Consider the following 22,073-nt stretch of genomic DNA (forward strand, 5'->3'; position numbering starts at 1 on the left):
AAGAGCAGCGCTAAGCCACTTTTGGTCTAGTTCATTAAGTTCACTACATAATGTAATTGCAGCATAGGGGTACTTGTGGCGAATTCTGTCAGTATAAAGTTGCAGATATGCCGTCAGCTCCTTCTTAAATCCACTACGAGGAGGGTAATAAATAATACAAAAAATTATGCAAGATACGTCTTTTGGGAGGTTTTTGGGTCTGGTTCAGAGCCATAAAACTTCAGTTTTGGAGTTGTTCTCTATTTCAGAAAATGATAGAATCCGATTTGGGAGGGTACACTTACAAAAAAAAAGCAACTCCTCCACCATGAGATAGAGGAATACCATCTTTGTCCAATCTGGGCTTAAAATGGGAGTCATAATTAAGAATCGAGCAAGAATCTTCTGTAGCACACCATGTTTCTGTAAGGCAAGCAATATCAATCTGGTTTTTGCCAAGAATAATTTGTAGTTCCTCCATTTTATTTACTAGTGACCTTGCATTCGCAAGAAGGATTCTAGGAAATGAGTAGGAGTGACGTATCATAACAGGGTTATTGGCAAACACTTTCCTAGCCGCGTTTACTTTCCCTTTGTCAGCAATAGAGCTGCTCCTCATGGTCTTATGCTCAATTAGTTTTTTGGTCCTCTTGAGAGAGGTTCACTAATACTACCAGCTGTTCTAAACCGTTTGGGTACATCATTGCGAAAGAATATTTGTAGGCTTTTTCTTTTCACATAAGACATTTGCACAATCTGTCTTTTCAGAGCTTCCACTTTGATCTTCCTGACCTTAATTGCTCTGCTGATTCTCCCTTTGAAAATAGTTTACAAACGGTATTTTGGCAATTATCTGAGAAGTGTGAAAATGTTGAATATGACCATTAGCTGTGACAACAAAATATTTGACATGACATCGGGTACTACAACTTTAATTTCAATAAAAGTTTCGTCGTGATTAAATGGAATTGTTTGCGCAAATTTTGAAAATTTAGTCCCAAAATGTACAATCAAAAACAGTTTTGCTCAATAGCTACTAAGATTTTCACGTTATAGCAAGATTTTAGTGTCTTGACTTCTTCAAAAAATAAAATTTAATGCTTGTAAGAGTTTCTTTGAGAATTTTTTGTATTAAATTCGAAATGTTTGAATTTAATTAATTTTTTTTAATGTTCATACTTTGGTAAGGTAGTTTTTATATATGAAAGCTAACCGTCCACCTCAAAATACAATTTATGAAACTTATCACAATAGAATAGCAAATATTCAGACTGCAAAAATAAAAAGTTTGAGTACCACCGCTCTAATGAGTAAATTTACAGGACATCATCTAAAACTCTTCTGAAAATCCTTTATGACATGGATACCATCCTGAATACTAACCAACAATTCATGCTGGGACCTTGGATAGAGTCTGCTAAAGCTGCTGCTCCTTTGGAGGTATGCATTTCTTTATTCATTTCATATAATCTTTTATGAACAAATTTGAATTTAGATCTTGACTCAATCTTGGCATCTTCATTACATTTTATTTATTTTTTTTGCACAGAGGATACAAAAGAAGTAGTGCTTTTTTTTTAGTAATTTCTGTTTAGCGACATACCAGCTAGAATAGTTAATAAACTTAGGGAATGACTCTATAGAAGTTATAAGTACCGTTCAAGGCTGTATTCAAGGGCAGTAGAGGAGTAGAAGGATCGTAGGGTATGATTTTAATTTACTAAGAGTGGTATTTGTTGACTGTCACTGGCGCTTTGACTAAAGGTATAAAATACCATTTTTCCTTCCAGTAACTTTACGTCAATGGAAAAGGCCTCTGGTTAGTTTAAAGTGATGTTATGCGATCACTCTCATCCTATTAAAGCCCATTTCACGATCCTTCTGGTCCGAATTTGGCACTTCTGATATAGCTTCTAATGCCAACCATAGATGCACATTGACAGTGCACAAGCTTATTGGTCTAAAATAGGGATATTTTTGTTCCATTATTAAAATGACCCTGATACTTGTGGACCGAGTTCGTCACCCTGATATTAATAACTAAAATAACCACTAAGAAAATATCAGAGTTGTAAAATGTATTTGTTTTCTTCGATAGTTAAACTAATTCACGAGACTGCTTGCAAAGCATTATTTGCTGTAAAGCTACTTGGAGTTTGTTTTAAATAATAAGCAATTTATTCCAGAGGAAAAGATGAAAAAATAGAAATAACAAAAATAAAAGAAAAAAAGCAACCAGGGTCTATAAATCGGTGTTTTTCCAGAACTAAAATTTGGTTAAGACATTCGCTGAAGTTCTTCTTTCAACAGAATCGAACGCTCGCTCATAATTTATAAAACTGAGGAACAATGGTGTTTTATAACTCGGACACCTCAATTATTAGCTTATGAGTGAAAGTTTTTATCGAAACATCCTCTACCCTTTCTAAAACCCCACTGTTCTTCTCTTATCACTTTGTCTACAACATCTCAGTCTAAAAAGTATCATATTAGTAAGTAATTTGTTACCTACAGAGACGAGACTTATGCCTCGATAATAACCACACTCACTCATCACCTTTCTTATACAGTTGTTTATTTAGGGCTTTCCTAAAATCAATAGGTACTTCCTCTTTTCAAAAATCATATTCATAATCTTCAGTAACTTATTTCTAACCTTAGAGCCACTGTATTCAAGAAACTCATTTACCACAGTATGAGCACCTGGGGCCTTATTATTTTTTAGTCCTTTTAGTACTTTCGCTAATTCTTCCTCAAAAAACAAATCTTCCAAGTGTTGCTCAACTTCGGATTCTACGGAATTGCAGAGGGTTAGAAAAGCTGTGCGACGCTTTGACGAAATTGCGGTAAGCGTACTTAATGCCAGGGCAGTAGTATTGAACACTATAAAGTAGATGAAGATGAAACAAACATCCAAGGCATCAAAAACTTTGCATTTTCCTCTATATCTTTTCCTGGAAGTCTGTCTTGGTTTTGTACATTCTCAAAATGTTCTACCCATCTCTCTTTAACTCTTTCCCTATCACTAATTTTGGCCCGGTTCCTATCTTTAACCGATCCGATGTCCGAATTGCCTACTCCCTCTCAATTTATTAACACACTTTTACAATATTTTAGCATTATGTCTATATATGCCTTGCTGCATCTTCCAGATCGTCGGTAATTTTGTCCTTGGCTTCAACTTCATACCCTCTTAATCTATACTTTAATGCTTCCTCCACTTTCTTTACATTCCTCTTGTTTTCATATAATCTACCACTCAGATAATTCTTATACCAGCCCCTTCTCTTCTTTATTAAACATAAAGCTTTATCACTAATATTCCTAGCTGCGTTCCTAATTTTCTTCTTTTAGACACCATCAGCAACTTCCCAAATTGTTTTCCTAAATTATTCAATTCATCTTCTACATTGTAAAATTTTAAACTCTCCAGGTTACTATTCAACTGTTCCTGGAAGGTTTGGTTCAGTTCAATACACACACACACGTATTCATGGCAACTTAGCTGACGATTGTGGATGTCGGTAAGAGGTTGAAAGTAGAATAGTCATAACCACTTAGTGATTTGCTCAACTTCGGATTCTACAAAATTGCAGAGGGTTAGAAAAGCTGTGCGACGCTTTGACGAAATTGCGGTAAGCGTACTTAATGTCAGGGCAGTAGTATTGGACACTACAAAGTAGATGAAGATGCGACACATTTTTCAAAGGGACTTTTTTGCAAATGAATCTTAGTGATGAGATAAGAAGCACCACTCTTACATCCGTTGACGAAAATGCGGGGGGGGGGGGAGGGGCAAGAATCTTTCATTTTTCTTAATGAAGCAGCCAAATAATATCGTCAAAATTTAGAGGGGGTAAAATTGTCCCCCCCCCCCTTTGGCCTTCCTATGCAGTTTGAGCCAATTCTTTACCCTGATAAAGTGGCTTCGCATGCCCTTAAAATTTGAGAAGACCGAATCCCAAAATCTGAGGGCCCCAGATTAAGACAGCAGGTCTGAAAAGAGTCAATTTGAAACTTTGTATAGTTCATATAGGAGTTGTCAAAGGATGGTTCGGCAAAGCGTCGACTACTGATAGTATTATGCTGCGCAAAGTTTATTGTAGTTGTGTTATTAAGACAAGGATTGAATTCGATCAATAGTTATATCTTTCAGTCTTTGAAAGTGTAATGAGCAAACTTTTATAGCTCATCTATGAGTATAAACTCAAATTTTGTTTTCATCATTGTTCTAACCAACAAAAAAATGTCATTGTCGTGGTAAAATCAGATCCAACGTAGGATATGGCGTCTTGACGTGTGAGAGGGCGGGATAAAGTAAAAATTCACGGTAAAAAAAAAATCAAAATTTTACTGCTATTTTAGTATTTCATAAAACACTGCAAAATTTGTTCTGAAAAACTGAAAAGATGCAAAAAAAAAGGTATTTTCCTTTTTGTTCGAGTAAGGGGGCTGTAAGTTTCCTGAATTGGGATTTTGGCCATAGTGATTCCAATGGTGTATTTTTCATTTCTCACCGACGCCATTTAGGAGCGGTTAAAGGCTACTTTACGAAATTTCCATAAATTTGTTTTCGAGAAAATATTTTGGTATTAAAACTATTCGATATAATAGTTACCATTCTCGAATCAGCTACAATTGGCAATTTTATTTCACCAGCCAGTTTTTTTTCGCGTTTTTTAATTTTTGGTTACTATGGGTCGTGGTTATCTCTTTAGTAGGTTGCAGCTACCGATGCAACCATGATTAATGATTGGGAAAAGAAAGGGTGATAGTTAGAATAATTTATAGGCTTGGAAAGTCATAGCTTTGCCTTTAGCTCTATGATATTTATTTTATTGTGAAACAATGACTTTTACTTATCGTCTTACTAGGAGAAGTCTCAGTTTGAATACAATGCGAGGAATCAAATAACACTCTGGGGTCCAAGGGGAGAAATTGTTGATTATGCTGCGAAACAATGGGGCGGTAAGTTATATTCCTTAACAATATTAATGTTGCTTTGTTTTTATTTAGTGATTGCTTGTTTGTTTATTCGAATATTAAACTGCAACATATACAGATAGAAAATAAAAAAAAGTTAGGATAACATTTGAGTTTCACCTGCCAAGGGGGCTTGCTTCCCCAAATCTCTTGTTCTACTTCTGTTTACGTGCGTGATTTTCCGTCTTTGGAAGGGGATACAGGGAGTATACGTTGAAGACCACGTAACTGACTGGGCCTAGCACCTATATATGATCAAATCCTTAAAATGCCATTATTATTTTGTATTCTCTTTTCTCATTCTTTTTCTGCCTTCTTTTGTTTGAGAAGATTATATTTAATACTCAAGCTAAACATTGGTGTACTATTCAAAGAGTTTTGTTTTATTTTCGGGAATTTAAGTATATTCAAATATTTTCTAAAGCATATCTTAGAAGCGTTTTCATTTTCTATTCTCCCAAAATGTTACGCAATTTTTTCGTAGTGCCTGGGAGGCGAATTTGGAAAAAAATGTTTTAAAACAGCTTCTTTTCATCTCTAAAATTAAAATATAAAAAATGGCAGCTTTGTCAGTCCCTTGTTATACCCTGTGGTATTGCTAGCAATGTGGACCTGCTGGGTATTGCTAGCAATGGTCTCTAATAATCAAGTTTTGATTCCAGAAGAATGGGGTAAGGTCCCTCAGTTCAATGACCTTAAAATTCTGCCATGAGAAATTGAACACATGTTTAAATAAGGGGTCGAATTTAGAGAGAATGCAGTTGAGGTTTTTTAAGCGTATGTTAGGTCTTGATAATAAGTTAATGGGTTAGTACTAAGAGGGGATATAGGAATAAAGTGTATGAGACAGAGTAGGTTAATTAGTATGGTTAAATATTCGGAAAGGGTATCATCGATAGAAGATAATAGGTTAGTTAAACACGCATTTTTAATGATGCTTCAAGATAGGAGGAAGGATTCGTGGCCAAATCAGGTGAAGAATATATTAGACCGTGTAGGGCTAGGTAATTGCTGGAATGAGGGAAAGGGGATAGGAGAGATGGTAGGCACTGTATCTAGGTTAGTTGCTAGTAGGCAGAATCGCAGGAAGTTTAGGTTTGGCAAGCTGAGAAGGCCACCTCGCCGTCCCTTGGGATATATGCGGAGGTCAAGGATAACTGGGGCGAAGAAATTTATCTAAAAATGGGATTGGCTCCGGATGATTTGAAATGAGTAATGTATGTAAGGGGAAATTTTATGCCTCTTGGAGAACGTAGGAAATATTTAGGGAGAAATAGATTGAGGGATGGTCCTTACAGTTGCCCTATGTGTGGAGGGATAGATGAGTCTTTGCAACATTTTTTAGGGGATTGTAGGGAGTTGAGGGATTTGCGCTTGGAAATATTTGGTAAGGAGTTTGGGGGGAGAGATTGGATTTCGGAAATTTTGAGAAGTAGGTGTTACTTAACTATAAACAATATTGGAAAGTTCGTCCGGGTAGGTATGAGGTATCGTGATGTTTTCTTAAATAATTAGTTTAATGTCTTTTCAGTCTATGTTTGTTGCTGTATATTTTTTTTTCACTTATGTCACCATGGCCCAGTTGGGCTTTTCGTGTGAATAAATCTATCTATCTATCTATCTATCATAGTAAAAAATTTCATTCAATACCAATCCTAAACTAAGAAATGAAGTCTGCTGAAAGCTGGAGCCCGTGCTGCCATTAAGAAACGACTCATCTTTATTTATTATTTACATATTTATTTTCATATATTCTATAATTTTATTCGCTTATATATTTGCAATGATTTATATAATTTACCTGATTTTAGGTTTGGTAATGGACTATTATATTCCCCGGTGGACACTTTTTGTTGATACTTTGAGGGAATGTCTCATTAACAACAGCACCTTTGATAAGGACAAGTTTAGACAGAAAGTGTTTACCAATGTTGAACAACCTTTCACATTCAGCAAGAAAATATATCCTGTTGAACCAATAGGTAAGAGGTTTTTACAACTGACAAACGAATTAAAAAAAAAAAAAAAAATAGAGATATGTTTTTAGCTATTGGTGAACTCGAAACTAGGATGTAAGTGCAGTGTTGCATCGACTAGGTGTGGGGCTCTCTCTATACATTAAATTTCAAGTGAAATTCAGCATATATATTATGGTTATAGTACCGGGAGACCAACGGCTACGCAACAGGCTTTTATATGTGGATTCTCGCTGTCACTTGTCTTCTATTGCAGCCTGTTGCCCCTGTGAAGCAACAGGTTGCTTTAAATCATCCTTCACTTCTCGCATTTTCATGTAACCTTTAGCATAGTTGTTTGCGGATCCCAATTGTTCTTCCAAGAGATCCATTGAATTACGAGAGATCCCATTATTTAAAGAGTGTGCAATGTGCTCTTTAATAGCTTCATCAGGGTCTTAAAAGTACATTTTGCAGGGTCTTAAAGAATACAACATGAATGTGGTTCAAAATCACCTTCAGAGGTCTGTGTTGGATGTGCCGCTAAATTGATTTTGAAATAAATTTGTCCAGGTACTTTGAAGCTGAAAACACTACGACTAATGATGGTTAGATCCTCAAGTTAAATGAAGCTGAAGCAAAACACGAGTTCCAGTTTTGTATTTGTTTTCGGAATTCTCGAGAGAACAAGCGATGTCCTATAAATTGGCCTAGCCAATTTATTTGGAAATATTCAATATGGCAATCCAATTCGACCAAGCAGGCAGCAAACCCCCAATAAATCATTTTTGTTGCCCGCTTTTATAGCGTGCGTGAAAATCGAGTATTCCACAATGAATAGATACAGCGTTGAAGGGTCCAATGACTTATAATTAACGCTTTTCATTTGTCTTTATCTTGTCTCACGCTAAGCTGAAAGAAACTAACGAAGAAACCAGTTTGTTCTCGAGTTTTACACAGCGTTGTCTTGAGTGAGTTGCGTATAATACACAAGTAGCAACATTCCTCCCCCCCCCCCCGGAAAATAGATAAACAAAACTCACGCTAAGCTGAAAGAAACTAACGAAGAAACCAGTTTGTTCTCGAGTTTTGCACAACGTTGACATGAGTGAGTTGCCTTCCTTGCATTCTGACTTTATTTAAAGCGTATGAATACTTTGAATATTAGAATAAACTCGTTAGAACAAAAATTTATATTGCTTTCAGTTTGTGACCTTGTCTGATGCAGGTAGTGTTAATGCAAGTAGTAGTACTATTGATGTAGGTAATGCAAGTTCTCAAGGGTTACGTTTTCTAAGAGCTACCTAAAAAAAAAATTATAAGTTATCGCTAATTTACTTTTCAGAGGATTATCCCCGAGGGAACAATTCCTTTAAGTTCTATGAAACATCCCTTAAGATTAATAGAGGGTTATTTTTAGTGCATTTTTCTTGTCTCACGCTAAGCTGAAAGAAACTAACGAAGAAACCAGTTTGTTCTCGAGTTTTACACAGCGTTGTCCAGAGTGAGTTGCGTATAATACACAAGTAGCAACATTCCCCCCCTCCCCCGGAAAATAGGTAAACAAAACTCACGCTAAGCTGAAAGAAACTAACGAAGAAACCAGTTTGTTCTCGAGTTTTACACAACGTTGACTTGAGTGAGTTGTGTATAATACACAAGTAGCAAAATTCCTTCCCCCTCCGGAAAATAGATAAACAAAACTCAAATAAAATTCTCAAATTTTGGAAAGCATAATTTTCCGTCATGGGGGGAGGGGATGAAAACGCCTGCCACCAATTTTATGTATATCATCTTTTTCAGGCTCAACACTTCATGCTTTAGAACAGATTTACGAAACTTGGCGCCCTTTTTATACTTCAAATGTCGCCATCTATCGAAAACTGACAAAGAAATTGAAGGAAAAGAGAATGCAAAGGAAGAAGAAGAATGGAAAACGAAATCAATTATAACTGCCTTCCTTGCATTCTGACTTTATTTAAAGCGTATGAAGACTTTGAATATTAGAATAAACTCGTTAGAACAAAAATTTATATTGTTTTCAGTTGGTGACCTTGTCTGATGCAGGTAGTGATAATGCAAGTAGTAGTACTATTGATGTAGGTAATGCAAGTTCTCAAGGGTTACGTTTTCTAAGAGCTACCTTAAAAAGATTTTTTATAAGTTATCGCTAATTTACTTTTCAGAGGATTATCCCCGAGGGAATAAGTTCTATGAAACACCCCTTAAGATTAATAGAGGGTTATTTTTAGTGTGGAACGTAGAGCCTTGGGTAAAAAAACACACCTTGTGTTATAAAAAAAGAGCTCTCAAGATCTCAAAAGTCGCGTTTTTAAGAGCTACATAAAAAAAGCCTTTTCGATAAGTATTGAATATGTTTGAATCGTTTTTCTTAGGATTATCCTTTGCATGAAAATGTAAAGCCTTTGGGTCGCAAATTACATCGTATGTTCTCAACGTCTTTGGAGTCGCATTTTTTAGAGGCTTTTCAATAGTTTTTCTTTAAATTATCTTTTGAATGAAAAATGAATAAACTTTAGATCAAAAAGTTACATCGCACGTCAAAAAAAAAGTTCACAACGTGTCTAGAGTGAAGGTTTGTTAAGAGGAACATATAAAAACCATTACATCAGTTTTTGAACGGCTTTTGAATAGTTTTTGTTGGGGTTATCTTTAGCATGAAAATACAAAGTTACTTTGTATTTTTTTTTTTTTTATTTTACCCTCCTCTACAGTTTCGTGAATTGGTTCCCCTGGACACTAGCATCCTTGCCATCAAGGCAAATCCATGTGTAGGGGCTACTTTTAGTACAATGGTACTTCCAATGTACTTCTGCTAATTTCGGCAGCGTTGCCAGGAGAAGGGGTTCTAAGTTTCAAAACCCCTCCCTCTACCTTAAAAAGGAATATATGGACATAATTTATACGCTTTTAATTATATATAGCTTTAAGAAGAGCTTTTTATCAGCTCAAAATTACTTGTGCTAAATAGAAGAGAAAAAAAGTGAGACCCTCATTTCAGTATTTCTTCCATAAATCTCTAATAAAATTTAATGACTTCGTAGCTGGCTTCTGGGCAGCTTTTCAGGTCCTTGTTCAATTTAGCTTATGAGAATCGACCCTCGGTTTTAATGATAACATTCTGATCATTCACGATCAATGAAATGATCTTTCACGAGTTATCATAACCAGAACCCTGACTGTAAAATACGCTGCAGGGTAACCATGTGGAGTGGCGACCTTCCAAGAAAATTACAGCATAGTAAACGATAGTCCCAGGGACTTCTTTCTGTCCGGTTCTAAGCTAGTTTCAGAGCTTTGTGCAGACTTTAGAAGATGTGTTGGTCCCCGTCCTCTACTGGTCATTTGATCATTTCCTTTAGCTCTAGGTCCCAAAATTAGCGATTTTAAGAGACATACGATTGTTGGTTTTTATGTGCTTTAAAAAAACAAAAACAAAGGGAATATTCCCTCCAAATGTGTATAATCCCGAAGATTGTTTGGGAATTAGTCTGTGAATATCTTTTGAAGGATTATCTTTTACATGAAACGTAAAGCCTTGTCAAAAAATTGCATCACTTATTGAAAAAGAAAACAAACTCGAAAGTGCCCTTGAATTCTTGAACGATGTTGCTCGGTTGTAGACTTGACCTAACATTGAAATTTAGAAAATCAATAAGAGACAAACCAATTTATTCTCCTACCTTCTGCACTAATCAGAAGGCTTACCGTTACAAGCGAGATAACCAAACGGAAAACACCAATCTACTCTCCCACCTTGTGCACCAATCAGCGTCAGGTGAATTTGTCAAGTGAAGTACCAACAGATTTTCAAACTCCTTCGTACCCTATTTCGTTTTTAAATTTAACAAGTGACCCATTTTATTGGGGGGGGGGCTCTTTGTGACTCTAAAAGTGATATAAATTAGCTTTCACTTTCGAGAGCTATGACCGCTGTTTAAGTAAACTAACAGGAATGAACTAGACACTAATTTTTTTTAACAAATCTCTATAAAACTCGATCACTTCACTGCTAGCTTCTTGGCAGGCATTCAGGGCCTTTTGTAATTCATCATCTGAGAAACTGCCCTCAGTCTCAACTGAAATATTACGAGAATTTTGGCTTTCAAAAACAAATGTAAAAGCTGCACGACAAAACTGAAAGAAAATAGAAAGCTTTAACTACTGATCAGTAAATGTAACCTTCAATGTAACTAGGAAAACAGGTCTTAGTAGATTATAATGTAAATAAATATGTTTGTATGATATACCTGGTACTCGGTCCTTTGGTAATTACCCTGTTGTTGTTGTTTTTTTTTTTTGTTCATCTATCCAACTGTTCTCTTACTATTTTTTTTCGAAGAAGGGAATTCTTATTTATCTTAATTGATAAATAAGAAGGTGACGTGACAAAAAAGAAAGCTAGTGCTTTGCTCTCCGCAAAATTACTGGGTCTATTCTTTGTGACATGTTTTACATGTTAGATTCAGCTCATTTTATTAATCCGTTTATATTAAATATTCACGTATTTTCAATTTGAATATTTTATAATGAATCTCCAATATAAATGGAAAAAATAGTTATATATATTCTGGCTTTCAAAAACAAATGTAAAAGCCAAATGATAAAACTTAAAAGAGAAAGCTTTAACTAAGGTAGATGTAACCTTCAATGTAAGTAAAAAATAAGCATTAGTAGAAAAGATATAAATAAACATGTCTGTATAATACGGCTGGTACTTGGTCTTTTGATAATTACCCTTTTGTCTTTATTGTTACTTGGTCTGTTCTTTGTGTGTGTGGTTTTTGTGTTCTGTTTATGTTATTTATGATTATTGTTATTTGGTCAACCAAACGTTTTTTTTTTTTTTTTTTTTTTTTTTTTTTTTTTTTTTTTTTTTTTTTTTTTTTTTTTTTAACGAAGGGAATCATTATTTTCTTCATTTATTAGACGAGATCGGGAGGGGGGGTACTAAAAACCATGGTTTATTCTTTGTGTCAAGTATTACATATTAGATTCAGTTCATTTTATTTATCCGTTTACATTGAATTTTCCCTTATTCTGAATTTGAATGTATTATATGGAATTTCCAACATAAATAGAAAAATAAATATAGACATTCTAGCCGTCAAAGCTGCATGACAAAATGCAAGACAACTAATTAGTTTAGTTGTAACTACTTATTGACGACTACTGGCCCTCTTCGTATTTCTGACAATATTGGAATTCCATAAGTCAGATCAGATATTAGCCCCCTAACTGCTACTCATGCTGCATGGAACACTGCCAGAGACAGCTAAAAAGTGCCACCCGTTTCATACCCTCAAATTTGCAGTTTTTTTCTTTTTTTTTGTTAGTGCTTCCGTTATGTGGATGCCTGGGCCAAGTTGGAATCGTATATCGGTATTGTTTATTGTGGACGGTACTTTGCACTGGCTTGGTTTTTGTCAGGTAATGCGTGACGGGCAGCAGTTCTTCATTTGCTTCTTTTAGTGTATATTTTTTATTTTGCGTTTTTCCGCCCTCTTTGCAATTCTGGCTAGAGCCTGACGCGAGGCGGGGAGGGGGAGGTATCATAACGTATGTGTCTTTTATCTTTCAAATTTATTGCTGAATCAATCTACTTGTATATTTAACTTAAATGAAAGCAGGCCAGCATAAGAAAAACAACTATTCTTACGTTTAGAAATTTTCATTGGTTCGCGCTTAAATCAGGCTAAGACTACACCATACATAAGTTTTTGTCTATTTCACTGGTCTGCTTAAAATCTGTAAGAATGTAAACTTGATTCCGATTGGTAGATGATTCTTAGGTGACCAATAATAGATCCTTTTAAATTCTTGCGTAAATCAGTTTACATTACGAAATAGTAATGCCTTTACTCATAGAAACATGCTTGTATACAATTATCTTGGACCAAAAAAAGAGAAAAAAAAAACGGTGTGAAGTGAGTGGTTATTTTGTTTACTCCTGAAATCCCAAAGCATCTTAAGATGGGCTATCAGTACACGAGAAATATTTTAACAGTTAGGCTTCTGAGAAAATAAGGTTAATATCCAATTATAGATTGATTAGATCTTAATAGTTTAATCTACGTCTAAACACTCGGGTTCAAGCATGTCGAGAGGAATTATTATTGCACAAGTATAATTTTAACCGACCAGGCTTGGGAGAAAATAAGGTTAATAATAAATTAACAGATGAATTATAGTAGTAGATTAATTAATTGATCGGTGACTAAAAAACTTGAATTCAAGCGTATGGGGCAATTGAAAACGTGTTGGGAGGGACAACTGAATTTTCTAATCCTTTTGGTTTTCGTACCATTAGCGAGGAAACGGAATAATCCATTTTGGACTTCGGACAAGCATAGGCATCTATTCAACCCGGATGCACCCGTCCCAATAGAATTCAGTTACTTAGTAAAATAGAAAACTTCGTCGAAGCAAGCATGATCTATGATATTCAGCCCATACTTTGGCAACAAATTCCGGTAGCAACGTAGCTGGTATGTAGCTGTTACTCCTGCAGAGGTTGGTGCAAGAGATATAATCACTGACAGCAAAGTGAATTTATGATTTTCTGGGCATTGCTGCTTTCAAAGAAGGTGGAAAATTAGCATAGAACTTAAAAATCTCAAGAGATGATACTCCCATTGAAGAGAACCTTTTAAAGGAGAAACTTGCCGCGTTATCCCAATGGTTGGAAACGTTCGAGACGTCACGTGCATGCTGAAATACCCAGTCCTGGAAACAATACGGAAAACTCATACTAATTTTGTTGCTTTTTTGTATAGTGAAGGTGACTAGGATCTTAACCTATTTGGTAGCTATAAATCTGGTACTAATTGCTCCCAGAGTACATCAGACATTCTGTGAGAACTTCTCAATGTGAAGACAGTCCTGGGTGACCGCGAACTGACAAATTCAATTACATATTCCCCGGCTACGCAATAGAACCTACTATTAATTTTGATTCAAAGACGGCGGATGAGACCGAAAGGGATTACCAGAAACAAGTTGGCATTTGTGAAGTGCAATTTAACTCGTTTTTGTTACAAATCTCAGCTGTAACAGGAGATGCTACGCATTCCACGACAAAGTGTATCTTACACCACTCACCACGAATTCCTTCATCCTACAGAAAATACAGCTGTTGATAAAGTCAATTATGATCTGGAAACCAGGATCAAAATGCAGTGATAGTAAATAACTCAATATTCATATTCTTGAGACAGTCGACAGTCAGATTGCTGACAGTCTTCTCAATGCGGGAGGTATTAAAAACATAAGAGATGAGGGCTAATTTACGGCGATAAAGCTGCTTTTATCAAAATGAAGGTCACTAATGGGCAGACTAAACAAAAAAGAAAACGGACTATTATATACCGGGCTGTGGTGGGAATGTTTGAATGGTTTTTTGTTCCATACTTACTCTTCTAGTTCTATAGTTTCTATCTGTAATTCTGACTCAGATGAACAAAATTGTATATGCTCAACTAGTATCTTATAAAGTTTGTTGGTTAATAAGTCCATTACAGGAAACAATTCACAGAGGTTATTAAAAGACCAAAACGATCTTTTTGCTCCGATTACTAGTAATTTCCCTTGGGCATGAAAAGAAGTTTATCTTCAAGGGCATGTATGTAAATTCCTGAGTTCTGACATGTACTAATACATTTTAGTGGTATTTTTTAGTTTCAAAGTATAACTACCCGTTACTCGCTAAATATTTGAACATCAAAGCAATATTTTTTGCAGACAAATGAAAACAATAAAACTGCAAGTTTCTGTACAAAAGAAATAAGAAAGACTTTACGCTATTTATCAACAATAAAAATCCATTTTGTTATTCAAAAAGATGTAGATAGCACACATTAAACAGCATACATCACAAATCAAAATTAAATTGATGGCTATAATTCTGCCAACCAGTAACTGGGATTCACTTTTATTAATAATGGCTTATTCAAAATGAATATACGGTTCAAATATCCATCTACAAATACATTTCATGGAAATAGCAGAGAGTGAAAATGAATCGATTGCCAAAGTTTTGCTTAACCTATAAGTGTGATTTATTTAGACATACAACGAGCAACTCACAGCTATTCATTTCAAAAGACTATACGTATCTTAAAAATAATTATTCCATTTTCCAATTATGTGCATTCAAATTATCTTCATTCAATTATGCTATTCACAAATTATTCACAGCAATATTATGGAAAATTTTCAGCGCATACTATCGCAGAAGGCAAAAAATTAATTGATGCCCAGAGTTCTGCTTACCTGTAGCTGGGATCTATTTGGATCAACAATTAGTTGTTCGGTTCGTGAATCTATTCCACAACAAACTGCAGCAAAGAGATAATTCATGTCCAGGCCAGAATTTAAAAGTGCAAGGCATGTGGCATTTACAGCGGCAGCTGTAAGCTATAAAAAAAAATCTACACAGGAAAATAAACAATTCCCAGTTGAGAGAAGAGCTCAAGGGGGTGGAGAAAAACAACACATATGATAAATAAAATAAGTATAAATGAGCAAGTACCAAAATACGTAAAGAGGGAAAAAAGATAAAATTAATACTAGATAGTACGAAGAAAGCAAAACAGAAAAAGAATAATGAAAACAAAAGAAAAAGAAGTGGCGGGTAGCGGGTAGATTGGAGAATATTCAAAGGGGAATAATATAATGGAAAGAAAAATCAAAGGGTCAGTAAGACCAACAGAGACAAAACTAAGAAATAGAACAATCAAACAAGCCTGCAAAATCTAAGTCTTGGGACAATACGAGGAATATGAATATTGAACATGAATACAAGGAATATGAAATACGAAGAAAGGAAAATACTTGGAGAATACAAGGAAGTCTTAGATGGAGTTTTCTTCGCTGAGTTATTTGGCGTGCCGATTTAAAAAAATGACCTGTTTTTTTGTCCTTTATGTCGAGCTTTTTACAAAAATCCTTCTTTTGGAAAAATTCATGATTCTAAAATTCTTTTAAATAAATAATCAAGAATTTTAGAAAACACCCAAAACTGTGCTTTATTTGAACCAGTAATAACTTTTCGCTTCGCGAATCTGTTCCACAACAAATAGAAAAATGATAATTCATGTCCAGTCCAGAATGTAAAAGTAACAGAATGAATGGTATTGTGGCATTTACAGCTTTCGCTTTAAGTTGGGAAAACTTTCTAAATAAAAAAAAAAAAAATATTCCCCAGCAGAGAATAGAGCTCAATGGCTGGGTTAGATTCAACACAGAACATAATAAACCACTCTCGGTAACCAAATATCACAATATACAAGTGGGATGAAAGAACAACAGAGAAACATTAAAGAGAGAGAAAAGAAGCGCTGGGTAGTCGGTAGATTGGAGAGTATCCAACGAAGTAATATAATAAAAGCTAAACCTAACAGGTCTGGAACATCAGCAGCAATGAGACTATATTAAGCTAAATAAAATTCTTTGTAGCCTTCTTTTAGAAATACGATCAAGCTTTAACTCCCAAAGTCTACATTCATTAGCAGTTAGGAAAATCTGGTACCTTACCAACAATCTTAATAAACAAATACAAAGTTGAAACAATAGGGAAAATCTTTTCAAGACAGTGGAAATCAATTCTGTGAATATTTCACACTGTCCACTGTCTTCCACTTGATTTCCAATGTCTTGAAAAGATTTTCTCTATTGTTTCAACTTTGTATTTGTTTGTTATGGAAAGGCAGTGTGGTCTTCGTCGCTATTTTCGTCTAACAATCTTAATCTCTTAAAAATAACAAAAGGAAGTCGGTACTTAAAACTATTACCAGAAAATTAAATCTTATAGTAGAAAATGAATTTTACTGAAGTAAAGCTGCCAAATTGAAAGTGAAGTGCTAAGGAAATCAAACTTTACAAACTATTTATTCTTCCATGATTTTCTGTTGCATATCATTGCATGTTTACAACACACATATCTATATACAATAGGTTGAAAATAGCGTAATCGAACAACCCTTGAAGCCTATATTTATTAGAAGTTAAGTAAATCTAGTACCTTCACAAGCATCTTAATCTCTAAGAAATAACAGAAGGAAGTTTATACCTGCTAAGATTACCAGAAAATTAATTATAAAGCTGTTAAATTGAAAGTCAAGTTCTTAGGAAATCAAACTTAACAAATTATTTCTCCCATGATTTTCTGTTGTATACCATTGCATGTATACAATATACATATCTAAATACAATAAATCCTGCTATGAGTAACAGCATTGTATTATGTTACCTTAGCCCAAGATTTAAGAAATATTGAGTTGTAAAATTATATCACCGCTTTTATGGGTAGCAATAGGGTATTTCATCGTATTTTAGCCAGGGTATGATGCCAGAGGTGGATCCAGGGGGGCGATCCCCCCCCCCCTAGACGGGCTGTAATTTTTTTACTGCACTTACGGAAGTCTGCATTAACACATGTTCTAACTACTGTAACTAGACTATAAAACCTTTTTACATTACGTTCATTCCACAGATTTTCCACTATCAAGCTAGCCTCGAGTACCTTTTGTCACCTCATAGCATAGCAACAGTTCACCCGGTAAATTTTAGCTAGTTCTCGCCTCCCTGTTCGATGTAAACATTGGAAGTGGGGTTGCGCAACGCAACCGTACCTGAAGTGTCAAAACAAACATTTCGTTCCAGTGTATTATGAAATTTGAATGTGCATGTGCCACGAGGATTTTTGTCGTTTAAGCGATATTGATGTTAGGAAAACGTGGACAAAAGACGCTAAAAAGCTTTGTCATTTTAAAGTCTCGCAGAATGGATAGTATAACAGTAGCCTAACTGCAAGTAGCTCTTTAATTAGTTATGTTGGAAGTGGCGAACACGGGCAAATTCCATTGCAAATTCCTAACACTTTGCAATCTTCTGTTATCCCCGTTAGCGTTGAGAGTGATCATCCAACAACACCCCCGCCCCCTATCCTGTTTCCGGAAAACGATATTGGGATCCACGTCGGTACAATACATACCATTGAAGACCGAATAAAGTGCGAGCTTCTGGAGAAGCCATTGAAACTCCCGATTGGATGCCAAATGCCGTATTCTGTTTATTTAAAGCGGGGGAAAGACAAAAAAAAGGTACTTGAACGATTCTCATTTGCAGAGTTTCCACTGGCTTGTATATTCTGCTGCCCAGAAAGGCCTTTTTTGCAAATACTGCCCTCTTTTTGTAACTGGGGCTAGCGGGGGTTCAAAAAGACAGGTTCCCCTACAAAAGCTGGTCACTAAGCCTGTCACAAAATTTGCTAAGTTACTGGGAAAAGATGGAGACCTGACGGTACATGATACTTCCCAGTACCATCATGACGCAGTAGAGGCTGGAAAGTCGCTTCTAAGAGCCTACCATTCTCCGCACGAATCTGTAAATAATCGCGTCAACGAACAGCGAATGAAGCAAGTAACATAAAACCGAAAGAGGCTTAAGCCGATTCTGGAATCAATCATATTTCTAGGAAGGCAGAATATTCCCCTGAGGGGCCATCGGGATGATGGCAACTTAAACTTGGATGACATGCCGCTTTCTAATGAAGGAAACTTCCGAGAACTACTACGTTATCGTGCTGAAAGTGGCGACAGTAAATTAAAGGAACAACTGAAAACATCAGCAAAAAAACTCAAAACCAGTTGATTGAGTGTTTTGCCAAAGAAGTTATACGTGTCATTCTAGAAAGAGTAAAGTCAGCAAGGTATTACAGCATCATTTTCAATGAGAAAACAGATGTGTCACATTCATCGCAACTTAGTTTAGCTCTCTGCTATGCCTTTGATAACCATAGACGCGAGGACTTCATAGCTTTTGTTCACGTTCATCATGCCACCTTTGAAACTTCCACTGCAGACAAAGAGCCGACTTTCAACGGAAAAGTGATTGGCCAGCTAGTTCTAAGCCTTTTAGAAGAAATGGGTTTGAATTTACTTAACTGTGTTGGAATCGGTACAGATGGGTGTGCAATGATGGTATCAAATAACTGCGGTGCTGTAGTTCAAATTCAGAAAAAAGCTAAAAATACGTCTCGTTGTCCCTGCTTCAACCATTCTCTGAACCTTCATTTGTCAAGAAACTCAGCTCTTTCGAGCATCAGAAATGCCATAGGCATTATAAAAGAAGTTGTTGCATTTTATAATGCATCTGCGAAGAGAATTACCTTGTCTTGAATAAGGTTCTAAAAGCTCAGCTCACGGGAATCGGCGAGACGAGGTGGATCGAGCGACACGAGTCACTTATGCAGTTTGTGTCCGAACTTCCACAAATCATCCATTCTTTGGACCGCTCCGAAGGCAAAGAGGCTTGTCACAGCGTTACATAGTGCGGAATTCGTAGTTTCCCTTCAGTACCTACACAGTATTTGCGCTCTGACCTTGCCTCTTAGTTGGCTATTCCAGAAGAAGACATTGGACTTGGGTGCCGCCGATGGCCACGTTTCCGATCTTTTGGATGTTCTAGCAAAGCGACGGGAAACGTGTGAAGAAGAGTTCGCATTAGTATTCGAGCAAGTAAAAGAATTATCAGATAAAATCCAATTGGCTGTTGAAGTTCCAAGGATTACACAAAGACAGGTTCATCGAAATAATCCTCCTCATACTACGCCTGAAGAATATTATCGATGTGTTGCTATGCTCGACTCAGTCATAAGTGACTTAAAGAGCCAATTCTCAAGAGACACGCTGAACTCTTTCCGGTTAACCGTACTGCTGCCATCAAATGTTGTGAATTTTACTGATGATTTGCTGTAATCTTCCGTGAAAGAGATCTCTAGCATGTACGGTCAACTTCTTGGCTTAACCGTACCGTATACCAGGGCAACACTTATTTCGGCAGAGGCGCATGTGTGGAGCAGTAGATAGTTTCGGGTTAAGAGAGAAGGAGGTATTTTTTCCTAGTTCAGTGGAAGAAACTGCCAAGGAATTGACAGACACCTATATTCTTATGTCAGCTCACTTCTTGATATTTTTATATCTCTTCCAGTGAGCGTGGCATCTGCCGAGCGTAGCTTCTCAACTTTACGCAAACTGAAAACCTGGCTCAGAGCACAGATGGGGCAAACTAGACTCATTGGTTTGGCCCTCCTTAATGTGCACCGTGACATCAATATCAGCATTGACAGAGAAATCGACAGGTTTGTGAACAGTGGAGCCAGGAAGCTTGAATTTTGCTTGTAAACAGTTTTCAGTTGATCAAGTACAGTTTTTGTAATCATTATTGTAATATATGAAGACCACATTTTCGTTAAACAAGAGACCGCCAGGGAAACTTAAAAAGAGAAAAATAAAGTCAGCCTTGTCGCCGACAAAAAGGACACTACCCCCCCCCCCCTCTCTTCGGTAAGAATCACCCCCCCCCCCCCTAGAACGAAAGGCTGGATCCACTCCTGTATGATGCCGTAGCTTCAATCAAAATTTATTGACATAATGAGCATAGAAATTATAAGAAACTCTTGCTATGAGCAGTAGAATTGTATTGTATTGTCTTTAGCTGAAGATTTATGAAATATTGAGTTATAAAATTATATGTCAACGCTGCTTCTCTAGGTGCTATTATATACAATGGAACTACTCTAACGGAAGTTCAAGAAACTTGATATCTGGGATTTATAGTGGATAATTGACTCAGCTGGAAAAAACATAGTGATGGGAATTCATGTAAAGTTTCAAGAGGTGTTGGGATGCTGCGTAAACTTAAATGTTTTTTTCCAACTAAAGTAATGCTTTCATTGTACCATTCGTTAGTATCGTCTTATATTAATTATGGATGTAGGATATGGGCGAGTGATTTTTACACAAATTATAAGAGGGTATAGGTACAGCAAAATAAAGCTGTTCATATTATTGAAAATCATTACTGAGGAACTGATAGTACGTTAAGTATATTTAAAAAGTTGAATTAATTGAATATAGGTCAAATTAGGGATACGCAGAATAATTTAGGACCTGAAGTTTTTAGAAGTTATTTTAAACATAATTCATTTTAGCATTAGTATTTTACCCGACATGGAAATGATCTGATTAATGAGGTGAGGAATACAACGCGATCGGGACATGTGACAAGACACATAGGCACTACAATTCGGAATGCATTCCCAGAGTATATAAGGGAGTCAGAGAGTCTCCCACAGCTTAAGAACCAGTTAAAAATGCATTTTTTTTTTTGTAATGATGAATGATCAAGATGACGAACGGAGGTGTATTGAATGTGAGTGGGCTATCCAGAATTTTTCAGCCTGAGTAATTATTTGAAATGTTATACTTTTTCTTATTTTTTCTCTTTTTTTCTTTTCTTTTTGTGTATATAATGAATTAGTATTATTGATGATTAATGTAACATGAATGAAGTCGCTGTTACAGGCCAGAACGGCCTTTTTGCGACTAATTGGTATGTATGTGATCTAAAGGTTTTAAATAAAAATCTACCTACCTACCTACCTATTATGAGCAGCAATAGGGTATTTTGTCGTATTTTAGCCATGGTATGATGTCATAGCTTCAATCAAAATTTACTGACATATTGAACTTAGAAATTATAAGAAACTCTTGCAATGAGCGACAGCATTATATTGTTTTGTCTTTAGCCCAAGATTTATGAAATATAGAGTTGTAAAATTAAATGTCACCGCTTTTATGGGCAGCAATAGGGTTTTTTTGTCGTGTTTTAGCCAGGTATGGTGCCGTAGCTTCAATCAAAATTTATCGACATATTGAGCTTAGAGATTGTAAGAAACTCCTGCTATGAGCAAAAGCATTGTATTGTTGTGTCTTTAGCCCAATATTTATGAAATATTGAGTCGTAAAAATACATGCTACTGCTCCTATGAGCAGCAAAAGGGTATTTTGTCGTACTTAAGCCAGGGTATGGTGTCATAGCTTCAATTAAAATTTACTGACATATTGAGCTTAGAAATTATAAGAAACTCCTGCTATGGGTAACAGCATTGTATTGTTGTGTCTTTAGCCCAAGATTTATGAAATATTGAGTTGTAAAATTAAATGTCACCGCTTTTATGGGCAGCAATAGGATATTTCGTCTATGGTGCCGTAGCTTCAATCAAAATTTACCGACATATTGAGCTTAGAGATTGTAAGAAACTCCTGCTATGAATAACAGCATTGTATTGTT

General features: G+C 35.9%; 2 protein-coding genes across 7 annotated transcripts in view; one reads left to right on the top strand and one right to left on the bottom strand.

Moving 5' to 3' along the window:
- Window positions 1-8,946, top strand: part of LOC136028830 (alpha-N-acetylglucosaminidase-like) — a 90,674-nt gene extending 81,728 nt beyond the window's left edge. For all 6 annotated transcript variants that reach the window (XM_065706756.1, XM_065706757.1, XM_065706758.1 and 3 more), the window contains 4 exons: window positions 1,302-1,419; window positions 4,854-4,947; window positions 6,774-6,944; window positions 8,721-8,946. In XM_065706756.1, the coding sequence (XP_065562828.1) occupies window positions 1,302-1,419; window positions 4,854-4,947; window positions 6,774-6,944; window positions 8,721-8,869 (532 nt within the window). In that variant the 3' untranslated portion in view covers window positions 8,870-8,946. The remainder of the gene's footprint in view (window positions 1-1,301; window positions 1,420-4,853; window positions 4,948-6,773; window positions 6,945-8,720) is intronic.
- A 1,948-nt stretch (window positions 8,947-10,894) lies between these two features.
- The window catches only part of LOC136028832 (exosome complex component RRP46-like), a 30,087-nt gene continuing 18,908 nt past the window's right edge, over window positions 10,895-22,073 (bottom strand). Inside the window, exons 5-6 of the mRNA XM_065706762.1 lie at window positions 15,210-15,353; window positions 10,895-11,075 (exon numbers count right to left, since the gene is read on the bottom strand). Coding sequence (XP_065562834.1) covers window positions 10,899-11,075; window positions 15,210-15,353 — 321 coding nt within the window. The 3' untranslated portion in view covers window positions 10,895-10,898. The remainder of the gene's footprint in view (window positions 11,076-15,209; window positions 15,354-22,073) is intronic.

This window comes from Artemia franciscana, chromosome 7 (assembly GCF_032884065.1).
Source record: "Artemia franciscana chromosome 7, ASM3288406v1, whole genome shotgun sequence".
Taxonomy (NCBI): domain Eukaryota; kingdom Metazoa; phylum Arthropoda; class Branchiopoda; order Anostraca; family Artemiidae; genus Artemia; species Artemia franciscana.